At 36.1% G+C, this 16,212-nt stretch overlaps 1 protein-coding gene across 2 annotated transcripts in view; it reads right to left on the bottom strand.

Annotated features, from left to right (window-relative positions):
• Positions 1-5,442: 5,442 nt before the first annotated feature.
• rush (rush hour) overlaps positions 5,443-16,212 on the bottom strand; it is a 321,395-nt gene continuing 310,625 nt past the window's right edge. For both annotated transcript variants that reach the window (XM_067140378.2, XM_067140379.2), the window contains exon 9: positions 5,443-14,360. In XM_067140378.2, coding sequence (XP_066996479.1) covers positions 14,316-14,360 — 45 coding nt within the window. In that variant the 3' untranslated portion in view covers positions 5,443-14,315. The remainder of the gene's footprint in view (positions 14,361-16,212) is intronic.

Genomic DNA, 16,212 nt, shown 5'->3' with positions numbered 1-16,212 from the left:
AGATCACCTGCTACAGTCACGTTCCTTTGCTTATCTTTTTCCACATAGCAGATTACCTTATGAAATAATTCTGAATCAGCGTCAGCGCTACCCTTCCCCGGTCTGTACACTCCAGAGACATCTACTTGCCTATTATCTTGAGAGATGACCCTTACACCTAGAATTTCATATTTGTCATCTTTAAATTTTTGTAGCTTACAAATTCACCTTTCACCAGAATGAATACTCCCCCTCCTACCATTCCTATGCTATATCTACAATACACACTCCAGTTCCGTGAGAAAAATTCTGCATCCACTATATCATTTCTCAGCCATGATTCAACTCCTATTACAATATCTGGTAAATATATATATTTAAAATTACTTAATTCTATTTCTTAATTTATAATACTTCTACAGTTCAACCCTAACAGTTTTATGCCATCCCTACTTGATTTCCAGATCCCTGAACCCTTATCACCACCCCCTAGACCACCCCATTTTCCTGAATGTAGATCGCTATAACCCTGCCAGGCGAATTCAAATGAGCTAGGCGAGACGGTGTTGTGGTATCTGCATGTGGCTTAAGACTCACACCGAGAAATCAGCATCAAACATAAACATACCATGGGTTTCAGCCAGTGTCACCATAGCATACTTACTACGGCGCAATCCTGTTAGCTTGGAGGTCCATGTTCAAATCCCTCCCCTGGTGTAGTTTTTCCTTCAAATGGTGCTTTCAATCCTGTCTTAAGCCACATGAAGATTTGGCAACACCGCCTTGCAAAGCCCATTTGAATTTGCCTGCAAAGTGATTTGATTAGCTAACTTCAGCAGCTGATAAAATGACAACAGCATGAGATATCAAATGATGTTTTTTCAATTATTTATCACTATGATCAACCCACGAATGCTCACATATGCAGTTCATATTTCTGACCATCCTGTATATGGTACAAAGCTAAGCTTGAAGTGGTTTAATGTCACACTAACACATCAAAGGTTTTCGGCAATGCAAGGATGGGAAATAGCTAGGATTGGAAAGGTAATGGTCATTACCTTAATTAAGCTACAGCCCCAGAATTTGCTTTGTGTGAAAATGGGAAACCAAGGAAAACTATCTTTAGGGCTGCCAACAGTGGGATTTGAACTCACCATTTCCTGAAAGCAAATTCACAGCTACGGAATCCTAAATGTACAACCCAACTCACTTGCATTTAGAAGTTCTACCGAGTGTAATTAACACATTGCAGATGCTGCCGGTAGTTTTTACGGGCACATGATTTCATTGCTACTGACGGCGCTCGGAGAATCTACGAGCATATGTTTTTCACTGTGGCTAGAAAGAGAAGCCGCTGTTCCAGCAAGCTCTTACTTCACCAGGACACTGTCTGATGCTTCTAGTGAGCATACAGTTTCCTAGTTATGAGCTGAAGCCAAGAGCTCTCCTTTCAAAGCATTGATAACACAGCTGCGTTCTGATATAGCCTGTGGCTCACTCTCAGCTGTGAAACAAGTGGGAAAGTACGTGCGTATGGACAGGAAGAGAGTGTGTTTCGGGAGCTTGGCTTGTTTGTGTCATTCTTGTGGCTATTATGTCTAATTCAAGCGCACAAACTTTAGACGATGAATACATATTGGATGTTCTTATGGAAGACTCGGATTCTGAAATGGAGGACGATGGTGACGATTTCATACAAAGTGACCATGATGTTCTGACGCTTCAGGCAAGTACACTTATTATTTAGCTAATTTCAAATAGGTACAAAGTAGGTTCTGTAATATAGTTTTATTCCGGGTCCCTAATATATTGGGTTCTTTTCTGTGTACAGATGACAACCTGCAGCAACCCGATGTAAGCCTGTCGTCAAGTTACGAACTGCAGGATAAAGATCAAAACAAAGGGAGGAAGCGTGCAGTTCAGAGACCCGCTACTGATGTTGGGTGGTCATCTACCAACAATCTTCCTCAATTACCGGTATTTCAAGAAAAAAGTGGAGTCAGAATTCCAGTGGATAATAACAGTGATACATGGGAATATTTTAGTAATTATCTGAACGTAGATATTTTTAGGGACATAAAATCAGAAACAAATCGTTATGCAAGCGATGTAATAAAAAATAAATCACAGTGAACAGATAAAGTAAAGATCTCTCTCTGGCTCCTGGACTGCAGTTACATTGAGGGAGATTTATCACTTTTTTTGCAATAATCATTCATATGTGTTTGGTTGTGAAGCCAAAGTTGACAGATTATTGGGCAAAATCACTGATTCTTCAAGCTCCTTTCCTGAAGTCACTTCTATCTAGGGACAAATTTCGAGCGATTTTGTCATTTTTACACTTGAATGACAATCGATCGTATGTTCCAAAAGGTCAACCCAACCATGATTCCCTGCATAAGATTAGACCGATTTATGACCATTTTATTAGAAAATATCAAGAAAATTTCTATCCCACTGAAAATTTGACAGTTAATGAGGGCATGTGTCCCTTCCGAGGTGGGTAGGTTTCCGTGTTTACATAAAGAATAAGCCAAACAAATATGGAATAATGTTTTACAATGTCAGTGATGCAGAATCTGGTTACATTTGCAACTGCGAAGAGGGTCGGCTGGGGGAACAAATAACATGGTTCAGGAACTAATAAATCGTTTATGTGGTCCTTATTTCAACAAGGGTCACACTATTTATATGGATAGATTCTTTACCAATGTGTCATCGTTTCATCATTTGTGGAGCAGAAAAACAATGGCAGTTGGCACTGTTCAAAAAAAAAAATAGGAAAAACCTACTGACAATTTTGAAAACAACTAAATTGAGAAAGGGTGAAGTGTTATTCAGACATAAACAACATTTACTTGCACTCAAGTGGAAAGACACAAGGGATGTTTATTATCTTTCATCAAGACACGGGGAAAATATGACAAGTGTTCAAGTAAAATGTAAGGGAGGAAACATAATCAAAGAAAAGCCCGATCTAGTATTAGATTACAGTAAAAATAAAACTAGAGTGGATCATAAGGATCAGTTCCTTAGTTATTATCCATTCCAACGTAAGCAACTGAAATGGTGGAAAAAAGTATTTTTCCATACCTTTTGCATGGCTATTGTAAATTCCTGGACTGCAGTTACATTGAGGGTATTTGAGAGTATTTTTCCATACCTTTTGCATGGCTATTGTAAATTCCTTCATAATTTCCAAGAAAATCCGGTCAAATCCAAAAAAAGCACATTTAGAGGACTCTACAACTGAATTAGCAAATACGTTAGTGGAAATGGGCGGCATTGACAATCCAGTACCCAGCGCGAGTAATATTACATCATCTGGTACGCAACTGACTGGGAGGCATTTTGCTGAAAGAATTCTGCCCACCACAGGGAAGCAGTATGCATCTAGGTACTGTAAAGTATGTTCAGACAAAGGGCTAAAGAATAATGGAAAGAGAGTTAGGAGGGAAACGCGATGGTTCTGCAGCATTTGTGATATATTGGTTTGTATATGCCGGATTGTTTCAAGGCCTACCACACTAAAGCTAATTACTGCTTGTAAACAATGATACCCATGCCAGTAGACCTTGTAAGCTAGACTATGCATATATCAGTAGTAAGTTTTAGTTGATTTGTTCTCAATATTTGCAAAATTTTAAAATATTAACCTGACTGGTATCCATAACAAAATCAGGAAAAAAATGTTTTGCTTGTAAAACATACCATGTTCATAAATATATAAAAAATAAACCGCTGTACTATTATAATAATAAAACATATTTTTGTGAAGAGGAAAGTCAGGTCTTTCTAATTATTCCAACAGTTTTTACAACCATCGCTTTACCTAACCATGAAAAAACTTTCAAAAAAAAAACAACCTGCGATTTCTGGGGGATAGCATGTTCAAATATGGCCGTCTCCAATGTGTTGAAGTCTCTTCATAACAGTAGGCCTACATAATTTCTTGTGGCTATTAATAGCCTGGTGCAGTCCATCCAAGGCAGACCTTCCAGTGAGGGTGTATGCCGTGTATGGGAAACTGAGTGTTATTTGTAGTGGAGGATAGTGTTGCGAGTGATGTGCGAGTTACAGGGATGTTGGGGACCGTACAAACACCCAATCCCCTAACCAGGGGAATTAACCATTTAAGGATAAAATCTCAGACGTGGCCACGAATCGAACATATCAGTACATATATATCACAGTTTTGAAACTGCTGCCAATTAATTTCTGCTCTGGTTAGGGTTTGGTGAGGAACTCCTGCATATGTTTGTATGCAAGCATGTGTGTACTGTTTAGTCCAAGAGGTAAAATATATTTTAACCCAGCAGGTATAGGGTGATCCAATACAATAAAGGTTAGGACCACAGAATAGTCTCAGTTAATCCCGAAGTACCAAGAAGCAGTAACCAGTAGTACACAGCCCATCAGGTAGTTCTTACAATTAGTAGCTAGAAAGAAAGAGACTAGCTGTATGGAACAGTACGTGCCTACAACAATTTCACTATTTGCTTGCTCTTAGCAGATCAGAATATTTGTATGGGTGTCATTCTTAGATCCTGAACGAGCTGTGTTATTCTATTCTGCAGGTTAGGTGAAAACAGTCTGTTTTCTGACTGAGTCAGAAAATTCACATTCTCTGTAGAGTTCAATTCAGAACACAACTTTTTTGCTATGGGTTCAGTAATATTATTGTTTTTATGTCCCATTAATTACTATTATGGTTTTCAAAGAAGCTGAAGTGCCATAATTTTGTCCCACAGGAATTCTTTCACATGATGGTAAATTATCAACTTGAGGCTGTTGGAATTCAGCCACGTCAAATACCATCCGAGTGACCCAGAATCGAACATGCCAACTCACACTCAGAAAGCCAGTGCTCTACTGTCTGAGCCATTCAGCCTGGCTACTTACTATGAGTTTAACGTCACACTTATTCATATGTTATCAAAGATAATGGGGCTGAAAAGGAACAGGACAGAGAAAGTGTCATCCTTCGCCTTAATTAATGTACACATCTGCCTAATGTGAAACAACACAAAACCATCTTCAAACCCATTATCTTCCAAATGTAAGCTCACAAACTACATAACCTCTACTGCATAACCAAGTCGATTATTACAAAGATGAGTACCACTCATTCTTCAAGTAACTGGAGGGGATGAATTAGAACATTACATAAGAATACTGAATATTTCTCTTGTTGACAGGTTGAGTCTGGTGGTACACTGGGTTCCAGCACTATTAGGGTCTTAGTTATGTAATTTTATTCTGCAATCCAGAAATTAGTGATGGAAACCTGCCAGTCACAATCATATGAATGACACTGTACGAATTAGAGCAGTTTTCTGGTATAATGTTAAACTGAGCATCACTTATCAATTTCTACAGTTTCTCACCAGTTTCTATAATTTCCATAGTCAATACCTGTAACAAATTTGTTACCTGTAAAGTACATAAAAAGTGCAAATATATCTTTAATTTTCATAATGGTGTAATTTTCATTAATACATATAATATTTTATCAAATACATATTATAACCAAGTTCTTCGGAATCACTGCATCCGCTTGCACTTTCGCGAAGAAACAGGATCCTGATTACCATCTTCATTTGAAAACATGATATTCATAAACAGATTATTAATAATAAGCAAGAAATATATGCATATACCATAAGACATTTCATTCTTAGCATGGGTGGACAATACAAAATGTTATTAGCATTAATGAATTAATATTTTATTTCAACTGAAAATGGATATGGAAAAAATCCTTCTTTCAAAAAATTTATAAGGTAAAAGACCCAGCAGCTGGCACCTATTCAGTAGCTGATATTTACATGAACTTTTATAATTATTAGGATTTTATTTGAGATACATGTGTCAAAAGTAGTTTTACCCCAATGCACATGAATTTTTTTAAAAAATTTAGTACAATTGGACTACTCAACTGATATTATGTTCTGGCAGGAAACTTTATTATTATTATTATTATTATTATTATTATTATTATTATTATTATTATTATTATTATGTTGTGGCAAGTGCGACATATGTACTGTGAATGCAGCTGTTGTCACATTGGGGATAAAAAGCTAGAATTTAGGATGTGTTCTCCCAGGATGGTGAACGAAACTCTCTCCACATCGGTCTGTTTTCAGACCAACTTAGTTTTACAGGAGTGAAAGCTGGATGGACTAATGTTATCTCATTCGTAAGTTAGAAGTAACACACATGAAAGTAGCGAGGATGATTGCTGGTACAAATAGATGGGAACATTGGCAGAATGGTACGCAGAACGAGGAGATAAAGGATGTTAGGAATGAACTCGATGAATGAAGCTGTACGCATAAACCAGCTTCTTTGGTGGTGTCATGTGAGGCGAATGGAGGAAATAGTTCAACTAGGAGAATAATGGACTGTTTTGGAGGGTAAGAGGAGTAGAGGGAGACCAAGACGACGATGGTTAGAATCAGTTTCTAACAATTTAAAGATAAGACTTATACAACTAAATGAGGCCGAAGAACTAGTGCAAACAGAGGATTGTGGCAGCAGTTAGTAAATTCACAGAATCTTACAGACTGAATGCTGAAATGCATAACAGTCTATAAAGATTTATATTTGTATATGGGCATTTTGGCGAGTACATATTTTACAACTAATCTTGATTAATATTTCGCTCAGTTTTAAACTCAAGCCTGTGTGCTAAGTATTGTTCCTAAAGTATAATAAACCATATTCAGATTTGTAACTACATATGGCAAATTCTGGTGGTTAGAATGGGGATGTCAGCCTTTGGGTACAGAAATTGTGAGGTTGCCTAGTAGCTGACACAACCTGAGATTAACTTCAGCAGCTGATAAAATGACAGCAGTGCCAGAACATCGAATTGTGTTTTTCAAATTATTTATCAGTATGACCAACCTTCTAATGCTAATATATTCGGTTTGCGTTGTTTCCAACCACCCTGTATACATATAAATTATAATCGTCTGAGGTATTAAATAAGTGATATTAAATGAAGGGAGATATTTTTCTGCAAAAGCACTATGAAGTAGTTGGAGGAAGAGGGATTGTAATATCCTGCACAGGATGTCTTAACATCAGAGCCAACACAACTTGAATAAGTCATAAAAATTTGGAAGATATGGAAACTTTCATTAGGTATTGAATGAAAACTGTATAAACGAAACAAATGTTAAATAAATGGAATCAGGTACTGGGATGCAGGCTTGTAAACAACTTTTCATCAGATTAAATATTAAATAATTAAATTACAGCATTATACTCTGAAGCCTTTGTGTTCTTCTCAGGGTTGTAGACAACCTAAACCCATTACCTGACTGAGGATTGTCTGACAGTGGAACCTATCCATCAGCTGTAGACAAGATGATAGAGGCAGAGTGTGGGGAGACAGAATCAGAGAGTGAAATCACAATGGCAGAAGTGGAAACTGCTGTGAAGCGAATGAAAGTGGGAAAAGCAGCAGGATTAGATGAATTGTGTGCAGAAATGATAAAAAGCAGCAGGACATGCTGGTCTACAATGGCTGTATAGACTATGTAGATCTATTTAGAAAGAAAAATCTGTACTAAATCAATCAATCACAGGAGTAAAGGAGTAATAATACTGGAGTAATAACAGTAATAATAGTACTTGCTGAAAAATTGAAATCACCTTGGACAAACAGCTCTAGAATTCTTTCTCTCATATCTTACCGAACGAAAAAAAACACGTAATTCTTCAGAATAGGTCATCTGAATGGGTAATGAAATATTCGGAAGTACCACAAGGCTCAGTACTTGTACCACTTCTCTCTGTTATCCATATTAACGATATATCGACACGGCTAAGACACTGTAAATACCACTTGTATGCTGAAGATCTACAAATCTATTATCATTTCAAAATTTCAGACATGGCAATCAAGAATAGGTTATATGAACTCTGACTTAAAATAATAACTGTGCATATGCTCATGAAAACTATATTTTAATCAATCCATCAAAATCTAAAGCTATTATTGTTGGGCAGATGAAACAAGTCACTGTGGCAAAAAACAAAAACATTCTTCCACTAACTTTATCTGGTAAAATTATTCCGTACGAAAACTCGGTAAGAAATCTTGGTGTAATTATAAACAAGAATCTTAACTGGGGAGAGCACATTACAAATATCTGTAGAAAAGTGTACATCTCCCTTCACCCACTAAAATATCATCAAAATATGCTACCACTAAATATGAGAATTAGGTTTATAAATTACTCTTATCCACCTATATTTTCCTAATGTGACACAGTACTAATTGATGCCGCGAGAGAACAACTAAACCAATCACAACGGGCTATGAACAAATGTATTAGTTTTATCTTATCCTTACGCTATGATGTTCATGTTACCCCTTATTATTGTCAACTTTGCCTTCTAAAATTTGAACAATATAGAAACCTCCATGTGGCAGTATTAATCTTTCGATTATTAAACAAGAATATCCCATACTACCTATCTTCACAAATCAATTTCCTATCTTCTTTCCACCGGCATAACACACGTTCCGGCAGTACACTTGCTATCCCTCTCAGCAGGTCAGCAGCATTTAGCAGTTCCTTTATTGCAAATGGAGCCAGAATATGGAATTCTCTCCCCCACAACATTAGAGCCATAAAATCCTTAAATTCCTTTAAGTCGTCTTGCCGTGAGCATCTCGATGTGTGCCGCCAGGCTGAATGAATCTGGTAGAGTGAATGTGTGTTTACTGTGCTTATGTTATTTTGAGTCATTCAACTTTTAATTTGTAACGATAGTTTTAAGACATGACTAGGAATATTTATAGAGTTTATGTTGTTTTATATTTTGTTTCTAGTTTGTAATGGTATATTTAAGATAAGATTCTGAATATTATTCACAGATGTACACTGTTAATGAAGTGTGGTTAAGTGTAAGAGAGGACCAGGAGTAAGAAATGAGGACATCAGGAAGGAAATTGGAGTGAGAAAGCTTTTTGACAGAATGGGGAGGGATAAACTTAGATCACAGGTGGGCAATGAGAGCCCTGCTCCTTCAGCCAACTGCATGAGCGAGGGCAGAGCCGAGGAGCAGGGAGCAACTGACTTCTATCTAATAGTTTGTGCTGTAAAGACTAGATGCAATATGCGCAATCAAAGCACAAGCTACAACACTGTACCAGGCTGAGTATATTATGTTTATGCAATAAAATAGCAAGTATGGTACAGTACACTGTGTAGTTAAAATGGCTAGTCAAAGCAATGCGGTAAAGCGGCGTTCTATTTTACAGTTCAACCCCAGTTGGGAATGTGATTACTTCTTTACTGAAATTGAAGGATCAGCACAATGTTTGGTACATGGTAAAATATTAGGAATAAAAAAGTACAATTTAGAATGTCACTACAGAACAATCACTTCAACCAGCATGGAAGTGTAGAGGGTGAAATGAGACTTGCTCTTCTCAATAATCTATGCGAGGAAGGAACTAAAGTAGTGGTACGTATTATAATGCTGTACCTACATACAATGCAACTTAATTATGGTGCCTGATAAACAAAAATTTCCTTTGAAATTACAAATCTGTTTATTTCTTACACGGGAATGTGATGCCTCCTTTTCTGATGCAGCTGTTCGTGCTAGTTGCAGAATAGCTTTGCTGATCGCCTGCTCAACCCAATCATTTTGTGATGGCGAATTTGTGAAGTAGAGTTTAGAAGTCATAGTAGACAAACTGTGTCCACAATTACCACATTCATTTGCACGTCTGAGTCTTTCATGGCGCACTATTATGCGTCGTATCGAATGTTTGTCGGGTGATATTTGGAACAACTAATGGATCACATTTTGAACTTCATAGCGTTTTCTATCGCATCAGATGAGAGCACCAACTTATTGGACACAGCCCAGCTGATAATATTTATTGGAAGTGTTAACAAAAATTTTATAGTAAGGGAGGAACTCCTTGATTTATGTCCTCTCAAAGACACCATGACAGGTGATGACATACTGCAATGCATGGAAGATGTATTTATCAGGTTTGGTCTACTGTGGGAAAAGCTCATTTCAGTTGCATTGGTCGAATGTAGAGCAGGGCTTACAGGTTGACTGGGAAACAACTGCAACACGGAGTGAGGTTCATACCTGTGCATTGCTTGATTCATCAACAAAACCTGCACGCAAAAAAAAAAGTCATAACGGCAAATGTCATAACCATAGCAGTGAGAACAGTTCATTTTACTAACAGCCATGGACTGAGCCATATACATTTAAAGCTCTACTGAAGCATATTGAGTGTGAATTTGGTGATATTGCATACATTTTTGAAGTTCGATGGCTCAGTAGAGGTAATGTGTTGAATCGCTTTTTTGATTTGTTGGATGAAACAGTTTTATTCATGGAAATGAAGGAGCATCCCGTCCATGAATTCACTGGTCCTAAATGGATTAATAATTAGCATTTCTCACCAACATCGCATCCCAGGTGAATAAACTTAATGTTAAGTTGCAGGGAAGCAACATATTTTTACTCATTTTGTAGATTGTATTACTGCCTTCCAACAAATGTTGGAGCTTTGGCAGTGTCAGATGATTGAAAGGCGAGTCTTGTGAAATAATTTTCCATCTGATTTAGAGATCTGGACAATTTATCAATTGATCTGAAAGTGTCTGCTGTGCCCTTTTACATTGATGTAATAATTGATGATGTTCCGTCGGATCTAAAGTGCATCACAATTTGATGTGATAGTGAACTGAGGGCTACATATGAATCATGAACAAGCCTATCACATTGTTATGAAAATTTTTTGCAAACAGATTTCCCAAATATTCATAAAATGGCTGCCAAACTTCTATCAATGTTTGGCTCAACATATATGTGTGAGAACATGTTCTCTCTAATGAGGATAAATAAAATCTCCACGAAGAGCCACTCTGATGCACATCTCACTGTCGTTCTTCAAATTGCAAGATCGAGCCCACTGAATATAACTTGTCTTCAGCGAAAAGATACACACTCCTCTTCATCTGCTGAATGAAATTTCAGATATATAACAACACACAGGCCTATGTTTTATTTATGGTGAATGATATTTATTCATGTATTTATTTCTGTACTTAACCTACAGCTAGTTTTTTGTTTATTGTTTATGCTGTATTCTAAACAAGTTTTTATGTTGGCTTCTTGTATTTTCAGGACGATAAGTAGTAACCATAGGAGTATTTAGTTATCAGATGTCAAAGTAATTAATTTTATTTCCTACGTATAATCTTATGAAAGGAATATAATTAAACGTGTTTACTTAGCACCATAATCTAACGCACTCAGTAAAACGAGACATTAAACACAACAAAAATGTCAAAAGTTTAAATCTGTTTTGATACGCAACCTGCTCATCATCTCTCACCATTGAACAAGAATGGAATCGTTTACCAGACGACGTCAGAGGAATACCAACTACAGTGTCATTTAAAAGAGTGTTAAGAGGTACAGCGGAATGCGAGTGAACTGTGAATTTCTGGCCTTTCAGTGATCGTGCTACTACAATATCATTACTAGCTATTATTATTATTGTTATCATTACTATTATATTATTATTACCATTATTGCTGTTGTATGTATGTCTCACTGTGGTGGAATTTTATTTCAGTTATATTTTGATCATGTTTAAATTGTGTTTTCTAGTATTAATTACGGTAATATTATTATGACTTTAATGTATGCTAATTGGTTTAGTGTAAGAGAAGGCCCAATGGCCTTAATTACGCCAATAAAGACATTTATCTATCTATCTATCTATCTATCTATCTATCTATCCCCAGTTGCAACGGCAAGCTGTGCAAGCAGCTACAAGGTTAACTTCCGTCAGAGCACATACTCTGCTTTTTTTCCTGACTGAGCTGCAGCGTTGCTCATTGGGCCGAATTGTGCCTGCCTGTGACTTAGATGGTCTGGACAGGTTGAGAGGATGGAAGAGGGAAGGATGCTGCCGAAGCAGATGCTGGAAACGCAGATAGAAGGAGGGAGGGCACAAGAGAGATCCAGACTAAGGTGGTTGACGATGATCAAGAATACACTAGTATAATCAGGAGAAACCTGGATTGGAACAGTTAAGGAGGAACAATGTTGTTTGGATAGAGGAAGATGGAAAGGTGCCATATACATCCCACCCTGGTGGGAACTGGATGACAAATGTATTACGACATGCTATGTGAAACTAATTCTCTTGTATTGCTTAAAATAAATTAAGCCTCAAAATATGACTTAAGGTGTAGGCTACTGTGTCTTTTACCTTACTGTCTTTTAAAATTTTTAATATGCAATGTTGCGATTGAAAAAGCTTTGCAAGCTCAGTGGTCTCTATATCCATATAGGGTCAGAAGTGGGTATTTTACCCTTTACAAAACTAATATTCAAATTTCATGCATCAAAAGAGAATATAAAAACAAACTATTAGAAAAATAGAAAAACTCATGCATTTTAAAATCTAATGGAATATATCACTAGGATATAATATGAAAACTGTAAATTATTACAAATCCTGTATATGTCAGATCGTGAGTCAGCTACAACCTACCTACTTCGAACTTCTATGCTTCGAAGTATGAAATTTTAGAGGCAACATGTGAGAAATTGGAAATATTTATTTTACCAACAAGGACATTATTCAATTCAATAATAAAATAAATAAACTACCAAAATACAACAGAAGGTTTACAAGTGGAAAATCTCGAAAAGACACTGCAATTTTAAACAGCACCTCCCACAACAGGCGTACTTTAATAGCACTATCAGTACCGTGTTCAAGACAAGTAGCTGCCAAGTAACTGCTTAGATTCTGTTCCCACTTGAAATGTAACTTGATGCATTATACAAGTTGCAAAAGACATCAGTATAATGATCACAAATGTCATAGATTATCTGCCTCATTCTGTCAGAATTGTATTACCCCTTTTCAATCTCCAGAAACAGTATATATGCTACCAGAACAACACTGAATAATGAATATCACCTCCAGAAGTATGACTTCACACATACATTTTAACAGTCATTCTGAATTCCAGCAACATAAGAAAAAATATTGTAACATTTGAACAAATTGAGTTTTGGAACTGAATATTAGAGATACTATTAACAAGTACAATCACAATGGAAAATAAAGTTTGTATGTGATTCAATTCTGAATTAAAATAATATTCTGCTCAATGACAACATCAAAACTTTTAATTTTAAATATCACTTTTCAAAATTTACCAGGAAAAGTCACAAAAATCATTTTAGGTAACTGGAAATGAATTGTTTTAAATATTCCAAAATAATGAACAAAGATGTATATCACAAGCATCAGCAGCTATAAGAGGGACAAAATGCTGCTGGTTGAACACGAGTCTAGTAAAAATACAGCTGGAAGTGTAGTTTATCATAATATTTACCTGCATTTACCACTGTGGCCTTGCTTCCTTTCACAACTGTCCACATGCTTTCAACAATCATGTAACAGCTATAAATTACATAAAAATATAACATTTCCAAACCCAGACAGCTTGACAAAGTATACTGACAATGATACCTGCATCCACTACAGAAATAATGGGAAAACTTATTGGAACATTTCACTGTACCCCGGAGTTCAACAAGAGCATTTCTTTTCAGTTATCAAAATAACATATTATTAATCTTATGAGGGATATCATGCATTTCTTTACCTTTAATCACAGTATTTGAATATTATGTTTAAGAAATATTTTATAAGAAAATTGAAATTTCTTCAAGGCTACATAACAAATCAAAACAAAATAAAACCAAATTTTAGTGGCACTCAGGAAACTCTACAAAAGTGCAAACTTTTCTTCACCTTGGACAAAGAACTGAGAACAGTATCACATTTAGTTGAAATTGCTATCCCAATGTTTAATTCATACCGATCAGTAATAATTCCAAAGAAATCTGAATTTCAAGTCCAATGCAAAATTCCTTTAAAATGTTGTTGCAACAAGATGAATAACAGATTAATTATAATATAATGGCCCTATGCAGTTTCTCTTGACAAGAGAATAGGGACAGGGCAAGAGTTAAAGACAAAAAGGATTTTCTTCTTCCCTGATAAAGGTCTGTCTTCAACGAACGTAAGAACAAAATATATGAAGACAAAACCAAATAAATTTGAGAGTTGTGTTTATAAACTAATTTTTCTATGAAATGAGGGTCATATAAAATTAATAACTTCAAACAAATAACACAGTAACTTCAGTGATTTCAGAGTTCATACAGTAACCAACTTGAGTCAAATAGAAGGCTCCACAGGAACGTCCCATTTCTGTCAAGAGGCAGGAATTGAAGATATCCTATTGTTTATCTTCATTGCCTTCGGACATGCCATAGAACTTCGGCTGCAAACAAATTCAAGAATATCAGACACTAATCAATTGCATTTTTATCACAGTTTACAAGTAGTAAAGAAGTAGCCAAGAAATCTGCCCAGAAAAAAGATACTTCCCAGAAAATGTGACACCTTTCAGCTGTGTCAACCAGCAAGCATACTTCTCAAGTACAAAAAGTGAGGATATGCTCAGCCATTCAAACATGGAACTCCAAACTGCATTAGTATTTTTGGATGAAAAATTGGCATGATATTTGCATAATTCTTGGAGCAGTAAAAAACATGCACTTAAGATTATACATAAAGTATTTTCAATCTCTTGAGAGAGAGAGAGAGAAAAAAAAGAAGCAGGTTTGAAGTTTTACACAAATGTTAATATTGTGATGAAGGATATGGGACCTCCAGTTTTATTCAGTTGTTTCTTTTTTAGGTTATAACTGTGTTACCATATGTTTTCTTCTTAAGATAGTTTGTAAATTTATTTATTCAAAATAGGTTCCAGCAGACTTAACAACCTAACAGTTACATAATTAACAAAAAAATGGCACCCTCCCTCTCTAAAGGCAGCATATGAAACAAAGCAAATCTATCACTGAAGTTGCAGAACAAAAGAATGAAGAATTTGGGAGCTGAGCACTTTCGGTCATGTAACTGTCAGCTTGTACATATTTGGAAAATAGTGGGTTCAAACCCCTCTGCCGGCAGCCTAAGATGGTTTTCTGTGGTTTCCCACTTTTACACCACCCAACGCTGGGGGGCTGTACCTTAATGAAGGCCAACGCTGCTTCCTTCCCACTCCTAGCTATTTCCTACCCTATCATAGCCGTAACACCCATCTGTATCAGTGCAACTTAAAGCAAATTGGGAAAGTAAAAAGTACAAGAAAACTTAAAAAGAGTTCTAACAGAAAGACAAATGGCCTAGCTACAATAATTACAGCATTTCTTTATTTTTTATGGATTTGTTTTTAATTTCAAATCAAATCAGATTAATATTGTTTCTGTAGGTTAGGTACACAACCTGGAGGTGGCAGACATAAAAATGCTGCAATGGGTATGTGACATGCCAAGGAGGGACAGAATCAGATATGAAAACATACGTGACTGGGTGGGTACAGGAGATGTATTGGGGGTGGGGTTTTTATACACACCAGGTAACAAATATAATTGGGGTTTGGTCACTGCTGGCATAATCAGGTTATCTAGCTCAGCTGCCAAAACACCATACGAGCGTAGAGATCAGTAACCACATTAGAGATTATGAATTTCATTTCGTATTGATGGCTACACTTTAAGACAAGAAAAACTATAAACAGTCCTCCTATTCAATACATATAACCATCTATTAAAATGGGATTACTTCACCCAAACATGTTCGTACTCCATTCTGAGTCATCTTCAGTGGGTTATTGATAAAATTATGAAGACATACTGCTAATATTGTGTTACAATTAAAATATCATTTATAAAATGCATTATGAGTTTTAAAACAATCCATTTTGGTGTTGTCATGGTTGATGTAGCTGTTAAAACATATACAGTAGAAGTCCGTTATAGCGAGAGTTCATAACAGCGAAAAATTTACTCGCTATAACGGATTGTCGTTATATCCGATTTTTAATAAAATCCATGAAAAAACCATACACATTAAAAATCGGTATGAAACAGCAATCAGTTTTTTCAAATCTTGCGTTTCTGCAAATGATATCCACGCTATGGCTTACTTATTTGTTATTTTTCTAATTCCGATACTACATGAAAGTGTATGTTTAATTTCATTCTGAAAAAATGTAGTACCGAATTTCTCCAAAATCAAGACGATCACCATTTTTTCCTTCAAAAAATTTAAATCAGGACAAAAAG

The sequence above is a fragment of the Anabrus simplex genome, chromosome 2 (assembly GCF_040414725.1).
Source record: "Anabrus simplex isolate iqAnaSimp1 chromosome 2, ASM4041472v1, whole genome shotgun sequence".
Classification (NCBI taxonomy): domain Eukaryota; kingdom Metazoa; phylum Arthropoda; class Insecta; order Orthoptera; family Tettigoniidae; genus Anabrus; species Anabrus simplex.
The sequence above is the reverse complement of the archived record's forward strand: the minus strand, read 5'-3'. Positions and strand labels throughout refer to the sequence as shown.